This window comes from Apodemus sylvaticus, chromosome 7, assembly GCF_947179515.1.
Source record: "Apodemus sylvaticus chromosome 7, mApoSyl1.1, whole genome shotgun sequence".
NCBI classification, from domain to species: Eukaryota; Metazoa; Chordata; class Mammalia; order Rodentia; family Muridae; genus Apodemus; species Apodemus sylvaticus.
In genome coordinates this window covers 63,941,842-63,969,405 of record NC_067478.1, presented here as the reverse complement: position 1 = coordinate 63,969,405, position 27,564 = coordinate 63,941,842, and the positions used below count along the sequence as shown (strand labels likewise).

The 27,564-nt window shown below is 40.6% G+C and overlaps 1 protein-coding gene across 4 annotated transcripts in view; it reads left to right on the top strand.

The window, feature by feature from the left end:
* The window catches only part of Dpp8 (dipeptidyl peptidase 8), a 53,406-nt gene that overhangs the window by 18,450 nt on the left and 7,392 nt on the right, over positions 1-27,564 (top strand). For all 4 annotated transcript variants that reach the window (XM_052188026.1, XM_052188022.1, XM_052188025.1 and 1 more), the window contains 13 exons: positions 54-164; positions 1,969-2,097; positions 2,725-2,786; positions 6,422-6,522; positions 6,837-7,014; positions 7,810-7,969; positions 11,652-11,731; positions 15,315-15,467; positions 15,697-15,832; positions 18,545-18,690; positions 23,499-23,645; positions 24,776-24,928; positions 27,044-27,186. In XM_052188026.1, coding sequence (XP_052043986.1) covers positions 54-164; positions 1,969-2,097; positions 2,725-2,786; positions 6,422-6,522; positions 6,837-7,014; positions 7,810-7,969; positions 11,652-11,731; positions 15,315-15,467; positions 15,697-15,832; positions 18,545-18,690; positions 23,499-23,645; positions 24,776-24,928; positions 27,044-27,186 — 1,699 coding nt within the window. The remainder of the gene's footprint in view (positions 1-53; positions 165-1,968; positions 2,098-2,724; positions 2,787-6,421; positions 6,523-6,836; positions 7,015-7,809; positions 7,970-11,651; positions 11,732-15,314; positions 15,468-15,696; positions 15,833-18,544; positions 18,691-23,498; positions 23,646-24,775; positions 24,929-27,043; positions 27,187-27,564) is intronic.

Sequence of the window (27,564 nt, the reverse complement as noted above, 5' to 3'; positions counted from 1 at the left end):
CCCATTGCAGAAAAAGAGTTCAGGGGATAATTTTGCCTTTCATGTTTGTCCAGAGCTAGCCAACATGGAAGAGGATCCCAGATCAGCTGGTGTTGCCACCTTTGTTCTTCAAGAAGAATTTGACAGATACTCTGGCTACTGGTGGTGTCCCCAAGCTGAAATAAGTAAGCAAGCTGAAAGTAGTGTGTTACAGGTCACGTTTAAGTATCAATGGTTTTGACTGGGGATTGGCTGAGTATACAGAGCCTAACACTGGAACAGTAAGTTAAAATGTGATGACATTAAACTCTACTAGTTTAATTTATTATTTAGAAATAGGCCCTATCCCTACATGAACTCTAGTAGAGACAGTTACATTCTGCCTCAGTACCTCAGGTGCTCCTTTGCTGGTTTTCAGAAAAACAAAAACAAACAAACAAAAAACTGGCCTGTGTGAGTCCAAGCAGAATTATAGCAAGATCGACAAAATAACATGCTGTTAAACATATATGACTGAGTGGCAGCCACATGAACAGATGAATGTGTGTGAATGACTGAGAGGCTTAAAGTAGTGACCCACACAACCTAACACAACTCAGTGAGAAATTCACTTACAGTCATATGTGGCCTAATATAATGTACATATATTTTATAGACAAAATGGAAAACACAGCTTATGAAGCCATATTTCTTAGGTATTATGTACTTTAATATTTTCTTCTCTGCTTCATTTTTTGCTTTTTAACATTTATTTACTCTTAATTTTATGTGTGTGACTATTTTCCTGCATGTATGTAAGTGTGCCTGGGACCTGCAAAGGCCAGAAGAAGGGATCGGATTCTAGGAACTGGAGTCACAAATGGTTTTAAGCTGCTGCATGGTGCTGGAGACCCAGTTGGGAGCTCTGGAAGAGCAGCTAGTGCTCTGCTAGAAACCATTAATACAGCTATGACATCACTGTTGGTTTACAGCAATCTGAATTTCTTTAGAGGACAATAAAAAAATTACATATTTTACTCCACGTCTTTCTTAGATTTGGACTTTTAAATGTAGACATTTGCCCATAATTATATAGAATAATATATATATATGTATATATATATATATATATATACATATATATTTTTTTTTATTTTGGTTTTTTGGATTTTCTTTTTTTTTTTTTTTTTTTTTTGAGACAGGGTTTCTCTGTATAGTTCTGGCTGTCCTGGAACTCACTCTGTAGACCAGGCTGGCCTCAAACTCAGAAATTCGCCTGCCTCTGCCTCCAAGAGTACTGGGATTATAGGCGTGCGCCACCTCCGCCCGGGTTCAGAACAATATTTTGACATAACCATTCAATATAACTAAACTTTTGGCATTTTATAGGAAATATTATGTTTTACTAAATAATTTAAAATATAAAATATATCATGTTAAAATCCTTCAAGATGTTTCCCCTGTATATAGGTGTGAATATATTTAAATACACCACACATTTACATTTTTTTTCCTCCCAAAAGGGTAAAATTTAAGTCCTAGTAAAAGGGACTTAGAAGTCACTAGAAGACACAAAAGAATTCAGTTGTGTTGAATGATTTATGTCAACAGTCTTGTTTTATATAATTGTGGTAAAACATTTACATTTTAAAGTAAAATATCCAAATCCCAGATAGGACTTTTAAATAAATTCTTTTCTTGTTCCCTTAAAAAAGTATTCAAACTTTTAGCTGTAAACCAGTAATAAGATTTCTACGTACACACACGTTCACCACAGTGAATAAATAAATATAGTTAAAATGTTTTGTTTTGAAGACAGAACAGCCTAGTGGTAGAACACCAGCCTCGCAATATTCAAGGACCCGAATTTAATCCCTATCGCCCCTGGTTCAGAATGGCACTAATGCAGAACTTATTTCCCTTAGTGAAATGCCTACTTCTAGAAGGAATGATGAGCAGAGTATTCTATAATAATTATTCTAAATTTTTAATACCCAAATTCCTTTTAAGCTCCTAGTGGTGGTAAAATTCTTAGAATTCTCTATGAAGAAAACGATGAATCTGAAGTGGAGATTATTCATGTTACGTCCCCCATGTTGGAAACGAGGAGGGCAGATTCCTTCCGTTATCCTAAAACAGGTATGGCCTTTATTTATTCATTTCCTCCTCTGGGTGTGCTGGCTCATGCTTGTAGCCCAGTGCTTGGAAGCCTGTGGCAGCATGGGGATTTTTAGGAGTTCCAGGCCAGCCTGGGCTACACAAGGAGCACTTGTCTCAAAACCAGTCTCAAAATGTGCCGTCATTGAAGTCATTGAAGTGTGTAGTCAGCGTGATATTCAACAGCTTTTATAAGCTGTTTGTTCGAGTGTAGTTTTGGAATCTTTAATTGCTTTCACAGGTGGCTGTGCTCATGAAACTGGTAATTTGGGCTTAGGGAAATCAGCTAGAGGATATCCCTCCCCGTCAAAGACTTAGGTGATTTTGTTCTTTCTAAGTAGTTGGGCTTTTGTCCATTTTGCTGTTTACAAACATTTTCATTAGAGAAATGATAGGCAATTTCCCTCAGTTTTCATACCGACTCTTTCTAGTATTTTAGCCTTTTTTGTATTTGCTACCCATGTGAATTTGAGGTGGATTCTAAGATGTTTGCATAATAGAACCCCAGCTGTATATAGTATTACAAACTTACTAAAGTCTGAAGAATAGGGACCTGAAGAAGTTAGTTGGAGTGATTGTGGTAATTATCATTTATGTTTCTTTCTAAAGGCACAGCAAACCCAAAGGTCACTTTCAAGATGTCCGAGATAGTTGTCGATGCTGAAGGGGGGGTAAGTGAGGCACTAGCCCTGCGCTTCAGCTGACTGGGGTGCACTTTCCTATGTGTCTGCTCGTCGGACTTGCTGAGACATCTGTGACTCATGATTTATAGCTGACCTAATTTTCTCCCCTAGGAGAAATTCTCCCTAGTAGGCCTGGGAAGTAGGATATAAAGGGACCTGTGTTAAATCCCAGAACCCACATAAATCACTTGCTGTTGTAGTATATGCTTATAATCCCAGCACTGAGGCTGTGAAGACAGGCAGATCCCTGGGCTCTGGACAGCCAGCTTAGCCTGCTTATTGAGTTCCAGGTCAGTGAGAGGCAGTGTCTCAAAAAAAAAAAAAATCTGAAGTATAAACAAATCATCTGGCCTCTACACACATCCATCACCACACAAACACATTTCCTTCTTGTGAATAGTTTTGCTCTTTGCCCTATTAATTATTCAGTCATTTGAATACAGTGGCTTACCTTCCATGTTGGGTGTATATCAGATCTGTGGTAGATTGAATAACCCATATTTCTCTTATATTGCTGCTTTCCATTTGGACATGCTCATAAGATTAGTTAAAATGCAGGACTGAGGCTCAGTGGTTAAGCGGAAGGTCCTGAGTTCAAATTCCATCAACCACATGTGGCTCACAACCATCCATAACAGGATCTGACACCCTCTTCTGGAGTGTCTGAAGACAGCTATAGTGTACTTAGATATAATAAATAAATCTTTAAAAAAAAATGCGGAACTGGAGCGATGGCTCAGCGGGTAAAAGTTCTTGTAGAAGACCCAAATTCCTTTCCCAGCACCCATGTCAGAAGGGTTGCCACTGTCTATAACACCATCTCCAGAGGATCTAATGTCCTCTTTTGATCTCCACCAGTGCCTACATTCATATGCATAAACCTATATAGACACATACATGCACATACCTAAAAATAGAAGCTGGGCAGTGGTAGCACACACCTTTAATCCCAGCCCTTGGGAGGCAGAGGCAGGCGGATTTCTGACTTTGAGGCCAGCTTGGTCTACAGAGTGAGTTCCAAGAAAGCCAGGGCTACACAGAAACCCTGTCTTGAAAAACCAAAAAAGTAATTCTTTTTACTAGACTTTTTAAAGTAAATTTTCTTCCTAGACTTTTTTAAAATTATTGTGGTTGGGTTTTGTTGTTTGTTTGGGGGTTGTTTGTTTGTTTTGAAACAGTATCTTTCTATGAAGCCTTGACTGTCCTAAATTCTCTATATAGAACAGGCTAGCCTCTCACAAAAATTAGCCTGCGTCTGTATCCTGAGTGGACTGCTGGTATTAAAGGTGTGCACCACTAAGCCAGCTTTAGACTTTTTAAAACACAGCTTTACTGAGGTATTGTTCATGTAAAATACAGCTCATTTATTGAAGTTTAAAAGTCAGTGGCTTTTTGTGTAGTTGCAGAATTGGGCAGCCATAGTCTGTTTTAGAGCATTACCATTGCTTCAAAGAGAAGCACCTCACCCCTTAGCTATAATCCCCCAGTTCTAGGCAACCACTGTAGATTTGCCTGTTTTGAGCATTCATATGAACAAAATTGTATAGTAATGTTGTCTGGATTCTTTGTTTAATATTTTCAAAGTCCATCTATTTGTATCATGTATTAGTGTCTGTGTGTGTATGTTTGTGAGAGAGAGAGAGAGGGAGGGAGGTTTCAATCATGCCACCATCCTGGTATGTCTCCAGCCTTCATGCCTTCATCTCTTTTCTTTTTCGTGTGTGTGTGTGTGTGTGTGTGTGTGTGTGTGTGTGTTCATGCGCGCGCGCGTCAAAAGTGGGTCAGTAGAACAAATGCATGGAAACCAACAGTGAGCGTCAAGTGTTTTTCTTGATCAAAGGAAAGTTTGTTTATTTTTAAAAATTTTAGATATATAGGTATTTTGCTTGTATGCTTGCCTGTGTACTGTATTTGTGCTTGGTGCCTAAAAGAAAGTGTTAGGTTCCCTGGAGTTAATAGATGGTAAAGCACATGGGTGCTAGGAATTGAACCCAGATCCTCTGGAAGAGCAGCCAGTACTCTTAGCCACTGAGCCCTCTTTCCAGCCTCTCTTCTACTTTTTGAGATAGAATCTCTCACTGCATCTAGAACTCACTGATCAGCTAGACTGTCTAGCTAGCCAGCTAGCTACAGAGTTCCTCCTGTCTCTGCTTCCCAGTGCTGAGACAGCACAGTGCTGCTATGCCTGCTGTTTTCTTGGGTGCTGGAGATCCAAACTCAGGTCTTCATGCATGTAAGACAAGTAATTTACCAACTGAGCCATCTCCCCATCTCCCTTCATTTCTTATTGTTGAATGTTATTTCTTTGTTCACCTATTCATTAGTTGATGGGTATTTGGATTGTTCACTTTTTTTGCTCTTAAAAGAAAAGCTGTCTTGAAGTCAGACATGTACTTATATTATATTGCAGGAAGCTGAGGCAGGAGCCTCATAAGTTTGAGGCCAGCTTGGGCTGTGTAGTGGTACTATGTTTCTTGAGAGAAAGTGAAAAGGAAGGGTTGCAGAGAGAGACTGCTATGAATGTGTGCACACAGGTGTGCAAGTGCTTTTGAAAGTTGATGTTTGTGTTTCTCTGGAGTATACCTATATTTAATCTTCTGTGGAGCTACCAGGCTGTTTTGAAAATTATATTTCCACCAGAAGTACATGAGGAGCCGGGCAGTGGTGGCGCACGCCTGTAATCCCAGCACTCTGGGAGACAGAGGCAGGCAGATTTCTGAGTTCGAGGCCAGCCTGATCTACAGAGTGAGTTCCAGGACAGCCAGGGCTACACAGAGAAACCGTGTCTTGAAAAAACCAAATCCAAAAAAAAAAAAAAAAGAAGTACATGAGGGTTTCAGTTTCTCCGCATCATCCTAACAGTTGTCATTGTTCATGTTATTTGTCATGGCTCTCCATTTAGAAGCCACAGCTCACAGGGTTCAATTTACATTTCCCTGTGGCTAAAGTTCCCAATGTTTATTGGCCACTTAAGTGGCTTCTTTGAAGAGCTATCTATTCAGATCCTTTGACCATTTTTTAAAAATAATTATTTACTTACTTTATGTATATGTGTACACTAACTGTCTTCAGACACATGAAGAAGTCATCAGATCCCGTTACAGATGGTTGTGAGCCACCATGTGGTTGCTGGGAATTGAACTCAGGACCTCTGGAGGAGCAGTCGCTGCTCTTACCCACTGAGCCATCTCTCCAGCCCCCTTTGACCATTTTTTAAATTTTACTTTTTTTTTTAATTGTGTTCACAATTAAAAACTTTAAAACTTTTAAAAGAAAAAAAGTTTGCTTATAGAGTCCATTTCATTAATATATTACACAAACATATTTTGGCTAAGATATAGGGATGTAAGGACTATCACTTCTAGATTCTAGACCTAAAGTGAGCAAAACTTAAGCCTATCATTTATTGTCAAGGGCTTTGTTAGGAGAAACCCTCTAGAAGACTTTGAGCTCATGTCCTCAGTGCAGAGAGCAGCAGCTCAGGGACCTGACTACCTGCTAGTCTTACTGTTCACTTCAAACCTTTCAAGTGCTGTGTCTGCAAAGAAGATGACATAAGTCAATTAGACTAGTGAGGGTGTTATTTCCTGTCTTCTAACTATATTCCCTTTTCTTCCTACTAGATTATAGACGTCATAGATAAAGAACTGGTTCAACCTTTTGAGATTCTGTTTGAGGGAGTTGAATATATTGCCAGAGCCGGCTGGACTCCAGAGGGAAAACAGTGCGTATGTTAAGTTGTCACTGCATTGTAACTAAGTTAGATCCAGAGTTTCAGAATGTCAGTCATGCTGTCAGCTTTACCTTCCCATGTAAATCGGCGGCACTGTTATTTCCACTTAGGCCTTTTCCCTGAACTCAGTGAATGTGCAGATTTGTAAGCATAAATATACACCATTGTGATTATAGGAATAATTTTTTAAAGACCATGTCTTTTAAAAATAATAGAATTGATGAGGTACCGAGGGAGAGAACAGAAGGTTATTCATTTTCTGAGAGCTTGCTATATTCCTGATTTCTCCTCATTCCTTTGAACAGTGCCTGGTCCGTCCTACTAGATCGTTCCCAGACTCACCTGCAAATAGTTCTTATCTCCCCTGAGTTATTCATCCCAGTAGAAGATGATGCCATGGATAGACAGAGACTCGTAGAATCAGTTCCTGATTCTGTGACACCACTGGTCATCTATGAAGAAACAACAGACATCTGGATAAATGTATGTATTTCTGTTCTTGAACTTGGCTGTGTATTTTCTCAGGATACTCGGGCAGATGGAGTTCTACAGCAAGCTATTAAAATGCATCCTTAACTTCAAAGGAACTGTGAACAGTTTGAGTTGGAATGATGGTTCCAGAATGGAGTAGTTTGTAGCAGGAAGTAGAATGCAGAATACTTTTGAAGTGGCAGCTCAGGAGTGACTGCTGATGTGGCCCTGCACATACATGGTAGTGAGCCCACAGCCTCAGCTCTGGCTTCTGTGCTTCTGAGAAGACTTTCAAGAGCTGTGTCTAAAAACTACCTTTTAAGTTAACAAACTATACCAAATATACTAGTTTCAAATTGAGTTTTACATTTTAACATAAAAATTAGATATATAATAAAATCATTTCTCTGTTTCTCTAGTAGAAAGTAGTCTTGCAGTGATTCACTCAGCACAGATGAACATCTGCTTTCCTTCAGGGTTAGAATAGTTCTTTGGAAAACAAGAGTAAAGTGCTGTTCTCCTTGCCTGGGGAGTCAGGCTTGTACTGCTGCATAAGCCTTATGTGCTTCAGAGATTAGAGATGGAAAGGGACAACCTTGGTCATGTACCTCTTTTTGCTTTCTTCCATTTGAAAACGTTTACATCTCAGTGTGTGAAATCTTTGTCTAAAGTTAAATAAATGTAAAAGGCCAGGCAAAAACCTAGCATGGTTAAGTACAGCATATCCTTGCACTAACCACTGATGGTTGATTATCTATGTAGTATATTTATTAATGCATATAGTAAATTAAGCTGTTCATTTTGCAGATCCACGATATTTTTCATGTTTTTCCTCAAACTCATGAAGATGAAATTGAGTTTATCTTTGCCTCTGAATGCAAAACAGGTTTTCGTCATCTGTATAAAATTACATCCATCTTAAAGGAGAGCAAATATAAACGGTCCAGTGGTGGACTGCCTGCCCCAGGTAAGAAGCCTTCCTTATCTAGGTACTGAATGCCTTTGTATTTTCCTTGTTTTGCATATGTGCATCATAGAGCAAGGATGTGCAGGTTAGAAGACAGCTTGTAGGAGTCAGTTTTGTCCTTCTACTCAGGGCATCAGACTTGATGTCAAGGACCTTTCCCCACTGAGCCATCTCACTAGCTATAATGTTTTTTTTTTTTTTATATTCTTTATAAGCATCAGGACTTGCTTCAGTAAACCTATATATATTATAAATATTAGCTGATATACTAGTCTGTACATGCAGAAAACAACGAATTCTCAATGAATACATAATGTTATTAATAGTGGGTAATCTCTGAGTGATTAGAATACCTATTTTTATGACCTTTTTTGCCTTGATTAAATTTTTAATTGGTTTGAAATGAGCGCACATATACTTGTCAGTGCATATACTGAAACTGAAAAAGAAAAGAACTCCAGGTTATTTGTATACATAAATAACTTTTAAAAAAAAGACAAGGTCTCACTACACAGGTCTGGCTGCCCTAGAACTTATTATGCAAATCAGGTACTCTGCCTCCCAAGTGAAAGTTTGGGATTGAAACCTTGTGCCACTATACTAGGCTTTAAAAACGTTTTTAAAAAAAAAAAAAAAAAAACTAATATAGGGATCCTAGAGCGAGAGCTCAGAGGTTAAGAGTACTTGCTGTTCTTGCAGACAGCCTAGATTCTATTCCCAGCTCCTATATGGCTGCTCACAATCACCCATAACCCCAGGCCAGGGGGTCCAGTGCTGCCCTCTATCTTCCATGGACAGTGGCCAGGCACACATGAGATACACATGCCTATTTGCAGGCGTTCATACATACACATATAATAAAAATAAATAAAGCTTTTAAAACTATATATTTAAAAAATAAAATTTTAAACTACATATATACCTATATGTAGTATATGTCATATATGTAGTATATGTAGTATATGTATTTGTTTATCCAGCATTTCTGGGTTGCTTCATATGACATTGCTATGACCATGTATGTTCCTCCCTTGGCTTTCCATTGTTTTGGGAATAGCTACCAGAAGGTCATGCATGACTCAGATCTTCTATTTAAATTTCATTATTAGCAAGCCAATGGTAAGGGTCACACTTTTTTAAAAGATTTCTTTATTTAGCACATTGTTCTCTTCAGACACACCAGAAGAGGGCATCAGATCCCACTACAGATGGCTGTGAGCTACCATGTGGTTGCTGGGAATTGAATTCAGAACCTCTGGAAGAGCAGTCAGCACTCTTAACTGCTGAGCCATCTCTCCAGCCCAGGATCACACTTCTTATATTCCTAATGGCAATATACAAGAGCTTTCGTTTCTCTGTGGGCTTGTTTGTTTCTGTTTGGGGGATATGTTTATTTATTTAATTCCTACATGTATGAACATTTTGTCTGCATGTATGCCTGTGTATAACATGTGTGCCTGGTGCTTGTAGAAGTCAGGGGAAGGAATAGATAACCTGGAACTGAAGTTACAGATGGTTGTGAGCCACCATGTCAGTCTGGGAACCAAACCTGGGCCCTCTACCAGAACAAGTGCTCTTAACTGCTGAGCTGTCTCTGCAGCCCCTGGGTTTGTTTTGTTTTGTTTTTTTGTTTTGTTTTTGTTTTTGTTTTTGTTTTTCAAGACAGGGTTTCTCTGTGTATCCCTGGCTGTCCTGGAACTCACTCTGTAGACCAGACTGTTCTTGAGCTCAGAAATCCACCTGCCTCTTCCTCTCAAGTGCTGGGATTACAGGCATGTGCCACTACACCCGCCTGGCTTTCTTTTTTTAATAGTCATTCTAATAGATATAAAGTGGTATTTTCCATTTATGTTCTTTCTTTTCATACACATGATTGCCATACTAGAGACCAAGCCTTAGACTGTGTCACTGAGCTATATCCCTAGCTCTTTTTGGGTTTAGTTTGAGACAGGCTGAGAAGATGACTGAGTAACTAGCCTCACAGAAATCACCAAGTTGGCCTGAAGAGGCATCTGTTGGTTTTGATACAGGTTCCCTAATGGTGAGAGAAATACCTATTTAAGTCCTTTGGATCTTAGGTTTTTCTGAATGATCTTTTAATTACTGGCATTTGAGGAGCAGTGAGCTTGAATCCAACCAAGTAAATACTATATATGACTATGTATTTTTCTTTGAAGATAGACCAGGTCTTATATATCCTAGAGTTTCTTTCCATGAGCTTAGCTTAGCCCTGGACTTAAAATTGCCTTACTAGTTCCTCTGTTGCTCAGGAGTAAGTGCACTCACTCAGGAAGAAGGAGCAAAGGGCTAAAACAGTTCTTCTGAAGCAATAATGTATCTCTGTTACTACTCAGTGAACACCAACCTCACAACCAGGTCCCTGCTCCCATCAGCACCCCCACTGCCCATGCTTGGCCATGTATGTATGTGTGTGTGTGTGTGTATGTATGTATGTATGTATGTATGTATGTATGTATTTTTTTAATTGCTTCATCTCAGGAGTTTTTACTTTGTAAGTGTGTTCATTTGGTTTGGTTTTTTTTCCCTTTCTCATTCTTTCTCCCTGTCATAGCTGTGATGTGAAATGCCTGTTGCTCATAGTGATATATATAACACTTCATTTCCCCTTCATAAAATAGCAAGCTACACTTCTGTGTCTCAGAAAAACCATGTTTTTTTTCTGGTTGATTTCTTAATTCACCATCCTTAGCTGTTGCCAGAAATCTTAGCAGCTGGAAGAGAGAAATGGTTTTCATTTTTCAATCTCTTCATTAGACCTCTGACCCCATCTAGACAGACTCTCAGGCAGGCACATGGGACATTTGACATTACTGTGGTTAAAAATGGTCAGTTTATTTTTTGGCAAATGAAAAAGAATTGCATTAATTTTTTTTTTCTTCTTTACTTTTAAAATGGTTTGTTTGCATTTCCAGAACAAATGCCTTTCTTGTCAGCTTAGTAAACCTCCATGGGGGATCAGTATCCCAGAAGACAGGGGCTGTTTTCTGGCTTTACCATAATAATCTATTTTGGTTGGGTGTGGTGGCACACTCCTTTGATTCCAGCACTGAGGAGGCTAGGAGTGGGTACATCTCTGTGAGTTCTAGGACAGTTCTTGGTACATAGCCAGTTCCAGGGCAGCCAGGTTATATAGTAAAACTCTGCTTCAAAGGATGTATTTTTCTGTTTTCAGACTTTCTACATGAGTTTTTGTTTTTTGTTTTGGGGTTTTTTTTTTTTTTTAGTCATCATTCTTGAACATTTTGAAACCTTGTTAGTTGGTTTTGTTGTTGTTTGTTTGTTTGTTTGTTTGACACAGGGTCTTACTGTGTAGCCCTGGCTGTCCTGGAACTCACTATGAAGACCAAGCTGGCCTCAAACTTGCAGAGATAGATCCACCTCCCCTTGCCTCCCAAGTCCTAGGATTAAAAGTGTGTGCCACCATGCCTAGCTGGTTTTTTTAGCTGTAATTTTTAATAACTAAATTATTTGAAATAACTAAATACTATTTAATACAATATGACCAACAAAACATTTTCATTACCTCAAACCTAACATTGATGATTTTGGTTTTGTTCTATTGCAGCTTTTTGGAAAAGACAGTTTAGAAAACTTTTCTACGTTGTTTCATTTGCTTATGATCTGTAATAAAGTACTGAATTTTGATTGTATTCATCTTCAGGTGATTTCAAGTGTCCTATCAAAGAGGAAATAGCAATTACCAGTGGTGAATGGGAAGTACTTGGCCGGCATGGATCTAATGTATGTCTTTTTATTCTAATATGTTTGGTCAACCTCTGCTCTGCATATATAGTGCAGAAAAATGAATAATACAGTGTGTGGGGGGCCCCAGTTGTGTTTTACAATGCTGAGTTAGGGCCTAAGGGAATGCAAGATGTTACAAGGGGAAAATGTTAATTTAATCGGGGTGTGGGGTTCACACCTTTTCTTACTTGGGAGTCAGAGGCAGGTGAAGCTCTGTGAGCTTGAGGCCAGCCTGCCTGGTCTGCATAGCAATCTTCAAGATAGCCAGGGCCATATAGCAAGACCCTGTGTTTGAAAAGGTTTATTTTAAAGTATAAAGCTCACCTATTTTATGGCGACAGTCATAAGATACATTCTAGTTAGTAAAGACTGCCATTTTCAATTATTTTTTTAAAGATTTATTTATTATATGTAAGTACACTTGTAGCTGTCTTTAGACACTCTAGAAGAGGGTGTCAGATCTCGATACAGATAGTTGTGAGTCACCATGTGGTTGCCAGAATTTGAACTCAGGACCTCTGGAAGAGCAGTCAGTGCTCTTAACCGCTGAGCCATCTCTCCAGTCCCTTCAATTATTATATTATTCTTTGTGTGTGAGTGTTCTGCTGGCATGTATGTCTGTGTACCACATGCACACCTGGTGGAGACCAGAAGAGTGTGTCAGATCCCCTAGAACTGGAGTTACAAACAGTTGTTAGCTCCCTGCACCTGCTGAGACTAGAACCAAAGTCTTGGGAAAGAGCAGCCAGTGCTTTAAGCACTGACCATCATTCCAGAACAAGATCACCATTTTTAGATATATTATTGCTTTTGGTAAGGAAACAATTTGTGTGTTTAGAGTTTAACAAAGTTGTGAGTTAGCAAATAACCTGAAAATTATTTTTAGACATGATAGACTGCTCATGTTTTTAATTGGAAATTATATTTAGCATTCCTGAGGTAGAGATTTTCTTTTATTTACCTGTTATTTCACAGATTTAACCTTTTTAGCTTAGGTTAACAGGGAAGAGCTCTGCGCTGAGCATGTGGCTTTCCGTGTAACAATTCAATGAGAACATTTGTTTGTGAGTTTCTGAGTTAACACTAGGGATTAGACTCAGCCTGGAGACACTGGGCACATGCTCTAGATTTAAGCTACATCCCAGCTATTCTTGTGTTCTTATTTTGGGATTGGGCCTTTCTTGCTAAGCTTCTTGGTTGGCTCTGAACTTCACTTTGTAGAGTAGACAGGCCATGAATCTCATTGTGGAATTCTAGGTTCTAATAACAAAAATTATGCTGACGTAAATTTCCTGAGCTGTTGGGATGTCTCTGTAGGTGAAGGCACTTGCTGCTGAGCCTTACAGCCGGGGTTGCGTTCCTGGAGCCTTCATGGTAGAAGGACAGGTGTGACTCCCACATTTTGTCCTCTATTTGCCACATGCATGCTGCTTCACACTTGTGCAAGCCTATGCTCACACACACACACACACACAGGCAGAGATACACAAAACAATTTATTTAATTGCAGGAATTCTAGTAGTTGGAGTTAAGAGCTACTAGATGATTCTGACATAAACTCCAGAATAGAATGAACCCAGGATTTATTTGGACAACCTAAATGACTCCCCCTGTGTACATCCATTTCCGCATCACTCTAGTTTTTGTGGCATTTGTTCCTCTCAAATTCTTCCCTATTTCTCTGTATGTTTGCTTCGTTTCTTGTCCTCCTCAGCTTTTACAAGTCCCTCTGTTTTGCTCAGACTTCTCACAACAGCAGCTGTAAAGCTTTCAGGTTCCAGCCCAGGTGACTTGGAGCTGAGGTGATGCTGGGAGTGCAGTCCAGACTAGGAATAGAGCATGTCAAGGCCACGTTAGAAACATTCCTGCAGAGTCTAGTCCTACTGGATAGACGTTCTCACGTGAGACAAAGAACACGAACTTGCATAAGGGTTGAGGACAGTGTAGGGAGCCTGAGTCCCTCTGCAGTAAAACTAGCCCTGACCTTCTGGAGAGATTACACATGCCTGTGGGGATTCTTGAATGTTTGTTTCCTACAGCAACTGTGTTCATTTAGGGATGGATGCATATACTTTAAAAAGTTAATGAAGCATGTGTGGGCATGTATATGAGAAACAGACAGACATTTAAGATATTTTTAGACTCTCCTTTATTTCTGTAAAGCATCTTAAATTCTAATAAATTTTCAGTAGGCTAGTAGAATATTTTTAAAGTAACAATGAAAGAAAACTGTTTTAGGGGCTGGAGAGATGACTCAGAGGTTAAGAGCACTGACTGCTCTTCCAGAGGTCCTGAGTTCAATTCCCAGCAACCATATGGTGGCTCACAACCATCTGTAATGGGATCTGATGTCCTCTTCAGGGGTATCCAAAGACAACTACAATATGCTTACATATAATAATAAATAAATCTTTAAAAAAGAAAACTGTTTTAGATTGTTGTAGTTTGTGTAGAATATTAAGTAGATTCTGTGTCAGTAACTTAAAAGTTCTTATCTAGGGCTGGGGACACTGGGTCTTCTCCAGTGTCAGTGTTTACAATAAATCCTATCCTTTCTTTTTAATCATATATATTCTTTATTTATATTTAATAAGTCCTATCCTTAGTTATTTATAAACTACACTGTTACTGAAGCTGGTTGATTTCAGTTATTTCTCAGCTTGGTAGATAAAATGCTTTTGCAAATTTATAGGAAAGATGTAAAAAAAAAAGTACTAAGCTAGGAGAAAAATAAAGTTAATCTTTTCTTTTTTATTTTTATTTTTTTTATTCGATATATTTTTTATTTACATTTCAAATGATTTCCCCTTTTCTAGCCCCCCCCACTCCCCGAAAGTCCCATAAGCCTCCTTCCCTCCCTCTGTTCTCCCACCCACCCAAATTAATCTTTTCTAACTGGGCAAATGAGGTGTTGTATAGGGTATTTCCCCAGAGGGATTTTCTATAAGGAAATAATTCTTTTTTTGTTTGTTTGTTTGTTTGTTGGGTTTTTTTGTTGTTTTTTTCGAGACAGGATTTCTCTATGTGCCCTGGCTGTCCTGACTCACTCTGTAGACCAGGCTAACCTCAAACTCAGAAATCCACCTGCCTCCCAAGTGGTAGGATTAAATGTGTGTGCCACCACGCCTGGCCGCTAAGGAAATAAATCTTTTTTTTGTTTTGTTTTGTTTTTTTTTTCCCAAGACAGGATTTCTCTGTGTAGCCCTGGCTGTCCTGGAACTCACTCTGTAGACCAGGCTGGCCTCAAACTCAGAAATCCGCCTGCCTCTGCCTCCCAAGTGCTGGGATTACAGGTGTGCGCCACCATGTCTGGCTGCTAAGGAAATCATTCTTAAGGAAAGTATACAATGAACTTGGTCAGGACATTAACCCAAAACTGTGGAACTCAGCTTTTTACTTTTTGGATAAGATATGTTTTTAGCCATAAGGAAAACCAGCTCACATTATCACTGGTAGAAAAAAAAAAAGACAAAAGAAGCCCAAGTCTAAGAACTCAGCTGATTCTGTTCTAGATGGGGCTGTGGTGGTGTTGGCTTTGTCAGAACTGTGCTAGTATTGATTTGTGCTGTGACTTTTGCAGATCTGGGTTGATGAAGCCAGAAAGCTGGTATACTTTGAAGGCACCAAAGACTCTCCTTTGGAGCATCATCTGTATGTGACCAGTTATGCAAACCCTGGCGAAGTGGTGAGGCTGACTGACCGTGGCTACTCACACTCCTGCTGCCTCAGCCGGGTACTGTGTCCCAGTTGGGAGGGATCCTGTCACAGAAGGCCTGTGTTCACATAACACTCCTTTTGAGTAATGTGAAAGGTGGTGACATTGGCCCCAGAAGCCTCATTTAGGGAAAGCTTTGTGTTAGCGTCATTTATCAAGCTCCCACTGTCCTCTTGCTCCGCATTAGTGTGTGTGACCACAGGTAGCATCCCTAACGTTCCTTTCTTCTTGTCTTTCTTTTCTCTAGCATTGTGACTTCTTTATAAGTAAATACAGCAACCAGAAGAATCCGCATTGTGTGTCCCTCTACAAACTCTCAAGTCCTGAGGATGACCCAGTTCATAAGACAAAGGAATTTTGGGCCACCATTTTGGATTCAGCAGGTACCTCTTTCCCTGAACCTGGGCTTAACTAGGATTGCTATCACAGTGCACTGTGCTGGTGGTCTATGTTCATGTCTCTTGGGCTGTCTTCTCATGGCTTAGCCCTACCTGTCCCTGAGCTACAGAGCTTCAGGTGCACCTCACTTCCTGTTCTGTTAACTGCTGAATGAGCTGGGTTGCCTCTCATCTGAGCAGGAACATGTCTGGAAAGCCTTTTTGAAAAGTAGATTAAGATAATATATTCTAAACAAGTAAGACCTTTGGAGTAGAAAGGGTAAAGCTTTAGAGAATAACCACCCGGATGCTTTCTGGAAGTTTCAAGTCCTCACAGTGGTCCTCTTGATAGTAGCTAGCACACATGCTTACTGTGGGAGCAAAGAGCACTGTAGGAAGACAGGCTCTCATTCTATAGCACAGGCTTGACCTTATTCTGAAACTCAGGCTAGCCTGAAACTCAGCAATCCTCCTGCCTTGGCCTCCTAAGTACTATTACTTCAGCCATGAGCTGATCTGCTTTCTGCATTAGTCACTTTATAAGTTGCTGTGGTACAATAGCTGACAGAAACATTTGTGGAAAGGGTCATTCTGACTCATGGTACCATGTACATTCTGAAAGAAGGGGCGTCATGGAGCAGTAGGGGAGCTTTAGGTGACTGACGGTCACATGGTATGCACAGTCAGAAAGCAGAGATGCAGCTCCTAACTCCCTTTTCCTTTCTGTTCTGTCAGGGACCCCAGTCATGCCAGCCACATTATGGGGTTCTTCTTCAATTAACCTAGACTAGACAATCCCTCACAGACACAACTGAAAAAAATAACTATCATAATCCTTTTTTTAAAGATTTATTTTTATTATTTTATATTTAATAATAATATATAATATTTAATTATTTAATAATAATATATTATTTATATTAATGTGTGTGCGCTCCCAAGTGGTGGGATTAAAGGTGTGTGCTGCCGCTCCCTGCCAGCCACTACAATTTTTTACATGTAAAGAATAGACTTGTTTTATGTGTCTTTATCTTTAAATCTATTTTTATGTTAAGTATTTTCACTTGTTACTTTTACTAAAAGATTTAAGTATCAGTGTGGGGCTGTGGGTTTTGGAGAGATGGCTCAGCAGTTAAGAGTGCTGGCTGCTCTTCCAGAGGTTCTGAGTTCAGTTCCCAGTGACCACATGGTGGCTCGCAACCATCTGTAGTGGGGTCTGACACCCTCTTCTGGTGTACATGAATACAGTATGCTTGAATACATAAATAAATAAATCTTTTAAAGAAATGTGGGGTGCCAGGCGGTGATGGTACACGCCTTTAATCCCAGCACTTGGGAGGCAGAAGCAGGTGGATTTCTGAGTTGAAGACCAGCCTGGTCTAGAGTGAGTAGGACAGCCAGAGCTACACAGAGAAACCCTCTCTCAATAAATCGAAGAGAAAAGAAAAGAAAAGAAAAGAAAATGAAATGTGGGGCTGAGGATATGGCTTAGCGGGTAAAAGTGCTTGCTGTCCTACCACGAGGGCCTGAGTTCAAATCCTCAGAGCCTGTATAACAGCCAGGTATACTTGTGTGTACTTGTCATTCTGCACTGGAGAGAGGACATAGATGGATCCTAGGACCTTAACAGTCAGTCAGCCTGGTAGAAATGGCAAGTTTCTGAGTCAGGGATTGTTTTGAGGCAATAGGGCAGAAACTGATGAGGGAGGGCACCTGGTGTCTTTCTTTGGCCAACACATAAGTGTGCACAGGTATAGAAACCTTTATACTCATACCTGCACCACACACGTACACATTTTATGCAGCACACAAATAATAAGAAGCTGGATGTAATGGTACATGCCTTTAATTTTAGCACTGAGGAGACAAAAGCAGGTGGCACTCTGAGTTTGAGGCCAGCCTGAAACAAGTTCAAGTTCCAGAACAGCCAGGGCTATGGAGAGAAACAAGAAAGAGAGGGGTTGCGGAGAGGAAAGAAAGAAAAAGAAAAAGAATTTTTTTAGTAATTTTTAAAAATTTCATGTGCATTGGATTTTTGCCTGGATGTATGTCTCTGTGGGGGTATCAGATCACCTTGAACTGGAGTTACATACATTTGTGAGCTGCATTGTGGCTAATGGACATTGAACCCAGGTCCCCTGGAAGAGCAGTCAGTGCTCTTAAGCACTGAGCTATCCCTCCAGCCCCATTAAATAATTTTTTAAAAGATTTAAACTGGTGCAGACCAAAGGTCTGCGTGTCCTTTAAGTTCAGGAATATAGTTGGCAAAATGGTAATAACCTCTGCTTAATGTGACATCACTGAGCACAGGCCCTGAGAAGAATATGGTATAGCCTTAGTGAGCTAACAACTGGAGATGACTAAGCTAGATATAAGGTTCTTGTCCCCTGCCCACAGCTTTCTTAAAATACATGCCTGTTGCTGGTCAGGTGTGGTTTAACCACCGGTAAGTGAAGACTGAACTTGGCACCAGATATTTAGTTCTGTACATAAACACCTCCTAGGCTCCAAGGCCTATGCAAAACTCCGTGTGCCTACATCTGAAAAAGACAGGTTGGTCTTCATTCATTCTGCTTTTAAATACCTACTTATTGCTTGTCTTACCTGAGAGGGATAGTAGTTGTTGGTGGGCGGGGACTGAGTTTGATACTTCCTTCTTGGACTTCAGGCTGCACAGCTCCTCTGAGAAATTTTTTATAGCTCTGTTGCTACCCACAGGTCCTCTTCCTGACTACACCCCTCCAGAAATTTTTTCTTTTGAAAGTACCACTGGATTTACACTGTATGGAATGTTGTATAAGCCTCATGACTTACAACCTGGAAAGAAATACCCCACTGTACTCTTCATATATGGTGGTCCCCAGGTGAGTATATAAGCTCATATATATGTATGTATATGTGTACATACATACATATACATGTACATACACACATACATATACATACATACATATGTGTATTTTTAGGTGATTTTTACTTTATGTGTATGAGTATTTCTTCCTTCATGTGCATCATGTGCCTACCTGATGCCTGCAGAGTTCAGAGGAGTGTCAGATCCCCTGGACTGTAGTTTCAGACATTGTGAGCTTCCATGTGGGAGCTGGGAATAGAACCTGAGGCCTCTGGAAGAGCAGCAAGTGCTCTTAACCATCTCTCCAAGTGTGATTTTTGTTTTTTGTTTTGGTTTTTAATGTCTAGATAGTTAAGATAGGATTTGAAGGCTGGACATGGTGATATACATGTTCTAATCCCAGCCCTTGGGAGGCAGCAGCAGGAAGATTAATACCCACTGGCTATGCAAGCAAGAGTTCTAATCCCAGCCCTCATGTCAGGTAAAAGGCTGGGTGTGTTTGGGTCTCTGGAACCCTCATCCTGTAGGGGTGACGACAGGAGGGTCACTAGGTTTGCCTGGCTCCAGGCTCAGTGAGAGACCCCTTTTCAAAGGAATAAGGCAAAGGAGTGATAGGCCAGGACGCCCGGAAGCATTCTTCTCTGGTCTTTGCAATGAGTACAGAACACTAGCACGTGACTGCTAGATAAATACTGTTGTTAAACAGAGCATCACAGATGGGACTGGTGGTCAGTCTCTCCAGTGCTTACTTTTGCTTCAGGTACAGGTCCCAGCATCACAAAAATAAATTAAAATTGAAAATAAGATATTTATACCTGCTTATATAGATTTTCTGTTGAATCCTTCAATAAATTAGAATATGATTACACCATTTTTATTTATCTATTTTTTTTTTTTTTTTGGTTTGTTTTTGTGGGTTTTTTGGGAGTTTTTTTGATTTGGTTTTTTCAAGGCAGGGTTTTTCTGTATAGCCCTGGCTGTCCTGGAACTCACTCTGTAGACCAGGCTGGCCTCGCACTCAGAAATCCACCTGCCTCTGCCTCCCAGAGTGTTGGGATTACAGGCGTGCGCCACCACCGCCCAGCTGATTACACCATTTTTATAATGCTATTCTTGGACTCAGTAATATCCTGTATAATTACATTCAATTACTTACTCTCTGATACATCTAAACCTCATATTGTATAGAAAATAAGGTGAAAGTAAAGCCCTAACAAAGCTATCAACTCTCCAGATAATGAGCATTACTATGTTGTATATCATGTTAAATTATTTACTGTCATTAAGTATGTTTCATAAGCAAATTAGTCATAGCCTGCATTATAGCTATTGACATACATCAGGAGCAATATAAATTAAACTTCTGCTAAAAATAGAAAATTTTGGGGCTGGAAAGATTGTTTAATGGTTTAGAGTTCAATTCTCAGCAACCACATGGTAGCTGATGCCCTCTTCTGGCATGCAGTATACATGCAGATAGGGCACTCATTTACATAAAATACATAAATAAATCTTTTAAAAATTTAGAAATGTAAAATTTAGTGGGCTGTGATGGTGTGTGTCTTTAATAGGAAACAGGCAGGCAAACCTATGTTCAAGGCCAAACTGTTGAGGACAGCTCGGGATACATAGTAAGGCCCTGTTCTGAGAAAATCAAGAAAAACAACCCACAACAAACAATAAAACATACACACATAAATAAAATGTAAGAAAACCTTTCTACCAGGAAGATAGCTCAGCAGGTTGATGAGTTCTCCACACATGCAAGCCTGACAGTCTCAGACATTTCCTGAGCCATGAGTCACAAAAGTGTCCCCTCCCCCTCAGATGCTTGCATGGATAATTAGTATACATATGCATACCCCACAGTAATAAGAATACATTTTTGCTTGTTTGTTTTTAAGACAGGGTTTCTCTGTGTAGCTCTAGCTATCCTACAACTCACTCTGTAGGCCAGACTGGCCTTGAACTGGCAGAGATGCACCTGCCTTTGCCCTGCCTCCTGAGTGCTGGGATTAAAAGCGTGCACCACCACCAGCTCCTCTTTTTTTTTTTTTTTTTTTTTTTTTTTTTTTTTTTTTTTTTGAGACAGGGTTTCTCTGTATAGTCCTGGCTGTTTTGGAACTCACTTTGTAGACCAGGCTGGCCTCGAACTCAGAAATCCACCTGCCTCTGCCTCCCAGAGTGCTGGGATTACAGGCGTGAGCCACCACCGCCCGGCACCAGCTCCTCTTTTTAATTGTTATTAATAGCTGCAAGTCCAGCTTATGTGTGCTAATAACTGAGTTTTTAAAAATTAAATACTGGAATGGACATTTCACAACATGCAGATACATGGTAGCATAGGAGAGAATACATAAAGTCCTCAGTTAGCAGGGCAGGGCGGGGACTTCATGTGAGCAGAGGCAGGGGGATGGCATAGCTGATCTAGAGAACAGTTCTCCACCGGTGGGGTGCTGATGGCACACGCCTCTAATCCTAGCACTCTGGAGGCAGAGGCAGGTGGATTTCTGAGTTTAAGGCCAGCCTGGTCTACAGAGTGAGTTCCAGGACAGCCAGGGCTACACAGAGAAACCCTGTCTAGAAAAAAAACAAATCCAAAAAACAAAAAAAAAGAAAGAAAGAAAAGAAAAGAAAACAGTTCTCCCTAATTTCTTTTTAAACTAATGTAATAATTGCATATATTTGTGCGATACCCCATGATTTAAGGGCTTTTGTGTTTTGTTTTGTTTTGTTTTGTTTTGAGATGTGGTCTTACTTTATCTCCCAGGCTAGCCAGAACTCCAGTCTTAAGTGGGCTTCCTGACTCAACCTCCTTAGTAGCTCAAACTGTAGGCTTTGGTGCACCTGCCTCCCCAGCCCTCTCATTATTTTGTGTTTATATGCGTGCATACACAATGCAGGGAGGTAGTGTGCTACTGTGTGTGTGTGGAAACCAGAGAACTTTGTGCATTTTTCTCCTGCCTTTAATGGATTCCAGAAATCAAGCTCAGACCACCTGACTTGTGCAGCAGGCTTTTCCCCCACTAAGCCATCTCTCCATCTACTTTCTTTATTTGAGATAGGGTCTCAATGTATAGTCCTGCCTGGCCTAGAACTCACTTTTTAAGCCAGGATGGCCTTGAATTCACAGAGATCTGACTGCCTCTGCCTCCCAAGAGCTGGGATTAAAGGCATGTACCACCATGTCTGGATCCTCATTTTTATCAGAACCTCTTTTCAATGTCTATCTTAGTGTCCAGAACTACTAACTACAGTCTCTTGTTGCTTTATAACTCAGAAGCTTTCTGGGAAATGTCACGAGGCTATTTCATCATTGGACAAGTATAGAGTATATGCTTAATAAAAACCTAGCTGGTACACTTGGTGTGACTTCTTCATGCAGTATTGGCATGCAACAAGCATGCAAATGTGTAAGGCTGCTGCAGTGAAACCACATTGTTCTAATATATGAAACTTTTTGTGCATATGGCACTGGGCATGAACCCAGGACTTTCTGCATACTAATTATTCAATCCATGATTGGGCAAGACAAATAACTCTAAACTCTTTTTATTAACATTCGCAAGAGGACACTCCAAATAGTGAGTTAAAAAAATATAGTATGAGCCTTGTGGTGCACACCTATAATCTCAGCTCTGGGGGAGCTAGAGGCAGAAGCAGGAAGATTACAAGTTCAAAACTTGACTCACATATTGAATGAGTTCAAGTCCAGCCATGACAACTTCAGACTCTATAAAAATAAAAATATAAAGGGACTTGAGGGCTGGGTGGTAGTGGTGGGCTAGCTATACTTTTGATCCCAGGACTTGGGGGTAGGGGGGATGTCAGGGGTACGGGGCAGGGTTAGAGACAGGCAGATTGATCTATATGGGTTCAAGGAGAGCCTGGACTACAGATCGAGGTCTAGGACAGCCAGGGCTATACAGGGACACCCTATCTCAAAAACAACAACGACAACAACAAAAGCGAGACCTAAGGCTGTAGCTTAGTGATTAAGTTAAGTGGTTAACATGTGTTGGTTCAGTCCAACACACCTAGTCATCTGTTAGCAGCCATTGTTCAGTGCGCCCTCAGAACACTGGCAGTGCAGTAGCTTGTTTACACTCACATTGCCCCAAACCCAGGAGTAATGCACCGTGTCACGCCAGCTGTGCTGTCATTAGACATCTTCAGCTCTGTCTGATCCCACGGGACCGCCAGTTCATGAGTGCCCTGAATTGACTGAAACATGAGCGTGCAGGGCGTGGCTCTCTCCTCCTTTCAGTAGTATAGCCCCATTCCTAGTACAGCCCCAGACGCAGTCACTCTCTCTGTCACTTTGAAAGGTAGTCTCTAGGGTGACAAAGTGATTTAAAAATCATGATACTTTTACACCAACTTGCCTAACAGGAGAGAGATACCTGGACTGATAGGTGTTCATTAAAATGCTGCATCTCCTCACTGTCAGCAGCAGCAACTCCAGAAGAGACAAATGGGGCAAGAAGATGTTCTTAATTGTCCTTGTCACTGTTAATTAAATGACATATTTTTTGGTATGGATAATTTGGCAACTTTCACTGTGGGGTGGATTATCTTACCTTACTTAAATCTTAATTATCTGAGCTAGAATGAAGTCTGCAATTGTTTGGTATTGGCTGTGAGGCTGTGAACAACATAAACATGCCTAGACTTGAGCAGGTTTAAAACTCGACCCCTTGACACTCACAATTCAAAGGGAGGTGATGGGAAGGGAGCTCAGCTTGCTGTACCGCAGTGGAGCCCCAGCTCATGCTCTGGATGCTGCCATGGAACTCCACTGAAGATGTGCTTCTCTTCCAGGTGCAGCTGGTGAACAACCGGTTTAAAGGAGTCAAGTATTTCCGCCTGAACACCCTGGCCTCCCTGGGATACGTGGTTGTCGTGATAGACAACAGGGGATCCTGTCACCGAGGGCTTAAATTTGAAGGCGCCTTTAAATATAAAATGGTGTGTGAACATAGAGCACTTTCTTTTCAGATGTTTCATTTGCTTTGAGTTGGGGGAGGACCTAGGTGACAGTTAGGGAACACGTGTTAGAATTGAGCAGTGGGAAGGAAGGCACAGTTGGGTTTACATTATCCCCACTCCTGGATACCTGTATGTAATACCCAGGAACTGAGGTAGAACCACTTCTGTACAAAAATACTCTTCTAGGTTGTACCTGCACCTCCCCACAAAGCAGCCCCACAAAGTAGCTTGCAGAGAACCATATACCGGCTAAGGAATACTTGAGATTTGTTCTGTCCTCTGTGAAGAGAGAAACCAACTGGTTTTTCCTTCCTTGTGACAAGCCTCTTTCTCTCTGCAGGAAGCTTTAAATGCTACCTTTTAGAGGTGCCCCAGGTCCTTTCTGCTGCTTTGGGAAATGATGACAGGCCGATGTTCCTTTTGCACTGTAAGGCAGTCCCTGTGGTTGCCAGTGTGTTGGACATGCTGAGTAAGACATGGGATGCACTCCCACAGACAGTTCTTTGACATTAAGTTGTATTCTCATGTAAGTTTTTGGTTGTTTTATTTTTGGTTTTGGCTCAGCAAAGTGAGACTGTGTGCACTGGCAGGCCAAGTGATACCCTGGGTGGAACTGGCAGGAAATAAGCCATCCAGAACTTTGCTAGAGGTAACATGCTGGAAAAGGGGAAGTTAGGGCCTCTGGGGCAATGCGCTCTGTTCTACTGCACTTAAGTGCTAAAAGGAGGAAGTAAAATTAATCTCTTAAAGGGGCTGAATTTTTGTCTTTGGATAGAGGAAGGCTTGTTACAAGGAAGTTGCTGGCCTCTTAGCAGACAACAGAACAAATAGGGTGGGAGACACACTGTAGCTAGGGACAGTGACAGGAAAGGCCTGGTGACTAAACCCCCACCAGCCAGTGGAGCAAGAGAAGTAGCAGGTCCTTACCTATAGAAGCATTTTTATTTTACATTTCCTGAGGCAAAATAGAATATCACCTGTTAATAAACTCTAATCTGAAAAGAGAAACTCTTCCAGGAAGTTTTAGTAAAAGCATGAAGCAGCTTTACAAAGAATTCTCTAAGGCTAGTGTACACCAGAACCAGTGAGCTTTCCCCCTTTTTTGACAGGGTCAAATAGAAATTGATGATCAAGTAGAAGGACTCCAGTACCTAGCATCTCAGTATGACTTCATTGACTTGGATCGAGTGGGCATCCACGGCTGGTCCTATGGCGGCTACCTCTCCCTGATGGCATTAATGCAGAGGTCGGATATCTTCCGGGTACGTAGCTGTTGTTGTATTTCAGTTTTTGATTGTTTTTTTTGTTTTTGTTTTTTTTTTCTCGAGACAAGGTTTCTCTGTATAGCCCTGGCTGTCCTGGAACTCAGAAATCCACCTGCCTCTGCCTCCCAAGTGCTGGGATTAAAGTTGAACACCACCACCACCACCCAGCTCTCTTTTTGTAATTAGAATTCTCTGTTAATCAAAGACACCTGAAAATGATTTTTTTTAAAAAAGTTTTATTTATTTATTATATGTAAGTACAATATAGCTGTCTTCAGAAACTCCAGGAAAGGACGTCAGATCTCATTACGGATGGTTGTGAGCCACAATGTGGGTGCTAGGAATTGAACTCAGGACCTCTGGAAGAATAATCAGTGCTCTTAACCACTGAACATTCTCTCCAGCCCCCAATAATTTTTTTTAAAGGTTCACAGTGTTGCCAATATTGTAGAATGTTGGTTTTATATGTTTTACAACTTGGGAAATGTATCTTTTGTGTTAACATAGCTTTTTAAACACTTGTTAGCTTGAGCACCAATTTATAACTACTTATATATGCCAAAGATTAAAAGTCATGATTAGTAAACCACACTCAGTTACTGGATTGTAACTATCTGTTTAATTACTAAAGTACATCTTTTTCCTACGCCCTAGTCTATCCTTAGCAGCCAGCAGTGCTTTACTTAGTAAGTCCTCAGTAGATCTGTGTCCAGCACAGGGCCCTAAACAAATCATGTTGAGTGAACTGAATATTTACATGCTTATAATTCCTCCAGTTCTTAGGACTTTGTACTAAAAAGGCTATATAAAGATGATAATTACTAAGAAAATAGCAAGGAAGCCTGATGCCACGCCTGGCAACCTGGGTTTGATCCTTGGGACTCAAGTAGTGAGAGGAAAGAGCCAACTCCTCCAAGTTGTCCTCGCCCTCCGCAGCCGTGCAGCCTAATGTGTGCGCCCATGCAATACACACTTGTATAAAAGTGTCATTTTTTTAATGTTAAAAAAAGGCAGGGTGTAGAGAGGTGGTCCAGCAGGTAAAATACCCACCACCAAGCCTAACACTGAGTTCAGTGCCCACACAATGGAAGAACAAACTGACCTTCCTAAGCACATAGATAGCTAGATAACCAAGTTTAAAAAAAATAGTAAAAATACAAATTAAGAGCAGTAATTTTTATATCAGTAATATATAGTTCTTCGAAATGATCCATTTTTTATTTTTTGTTTTGGAGTTTAAGACAAGCTGGCCTCTAATTTACTGTATGGCTGAAGATAATCTGAACTTCTAGTCTTTCTGCCTGCACCTTCTGAGTGCTGGGATCACAGGTGTGCAGCACTCTGCCCTGTTTATGGGAAATAATTATTAGGAACAAAATAGCCAGGCACAGTGACATGCACCTGTAATCCTGGGACCTGCGAAAGACAAAGCAGCAGAAGAGTTGCCAGCCTAAGGCCAGTCTGGACTACCTAATGAAACACTATCTGGAAAACATAGGAAATTAATTAAAATAAATATATAACAAAATAGAAGCTTTAAAATGAAGCGTTTTATTTACATATACTCCAATCATTTTAAATTCTGTATTGCTTAAGTTAAAAAAAAGAAAAAGCTAAAAGGAAGCAGAAATGTGAAACAGTGGGTGCTTTTTTTTTTCTTTCTTTGAGACAGGGTTTCTCTGTGTAGACCAGGCTGGCCTCAAACTCAGAAATCCGCCTGCCTCTGCCTCCCAAGTGCTGGGATTACAGGCGTGCCCACCGCAGTGGGTGCTGTAGATGAGGTTCACACCTGTTCCCAGTGGGGGATGGGTTCTCAAAGATGTCTCCTTCAGTATCTGCTTTGGATAAAGAACTCATGCTTGTGTTTCAGCTGTCCCAGTTTCAGGGTCTGGTGCAGGGTGTGCCTGTGGGACATGAAGCTTATTGACTCACGGAGTATCAGATTTGTGACCTTGGCACCTACCTTCAGGCTTCTGCCTGTGCTGAGTCGTGTGCCCAGCAGTGGGGCTAAAGCAGTGCAAGGATAATTTTAGCGCATGTGTTTGCGGCTGTAAGTTATCTTTGCTAGCCCTCTTCCTGGGGCACCCTGACCATCCTTGTTCTCATGTGCAGGTTGCCATTGCTGGGGCTCCCGTCACTCTGTGGATCTTCTATGATACAGGGTACACGGAGCGCTATATGGGCCACCCGGACCAGAATGAGCAGGGCTATTACCTAGGGTCTGTGGCCATGCAAGCGGAGAAGTTCCCCTCAGAGTAAGTTCACGCTTTACAGTTAAAGCTGTCAGTTTTAAGTGATGTTTTAAAAACTTTCAGCATAATGATACAAACTAAATACTGAAAATTAAAATGAATGTTTTATAAATACTAAAAAAATTTTCTTCCTCAGTACTGGGGATTGAGCCCAAACCATTGCATAGACAAGTGTTTTACTGCTAGCTGCTAAACCACTGGAGTTGCACTCAGAGCCAAGTTAAAGGCTAATTCAGATACCATATTGGGAGAATTTTTAAAATATAGTTAGGTTTATTTATTTTTACATGTTATATTTGAAGCAGTTGCTTATGCTGAAAGAAATTAAGTGTGTAATTGTGTCAGAGTGGAAGAGAGTCTGTGAACTTAAGTGTTTTCACC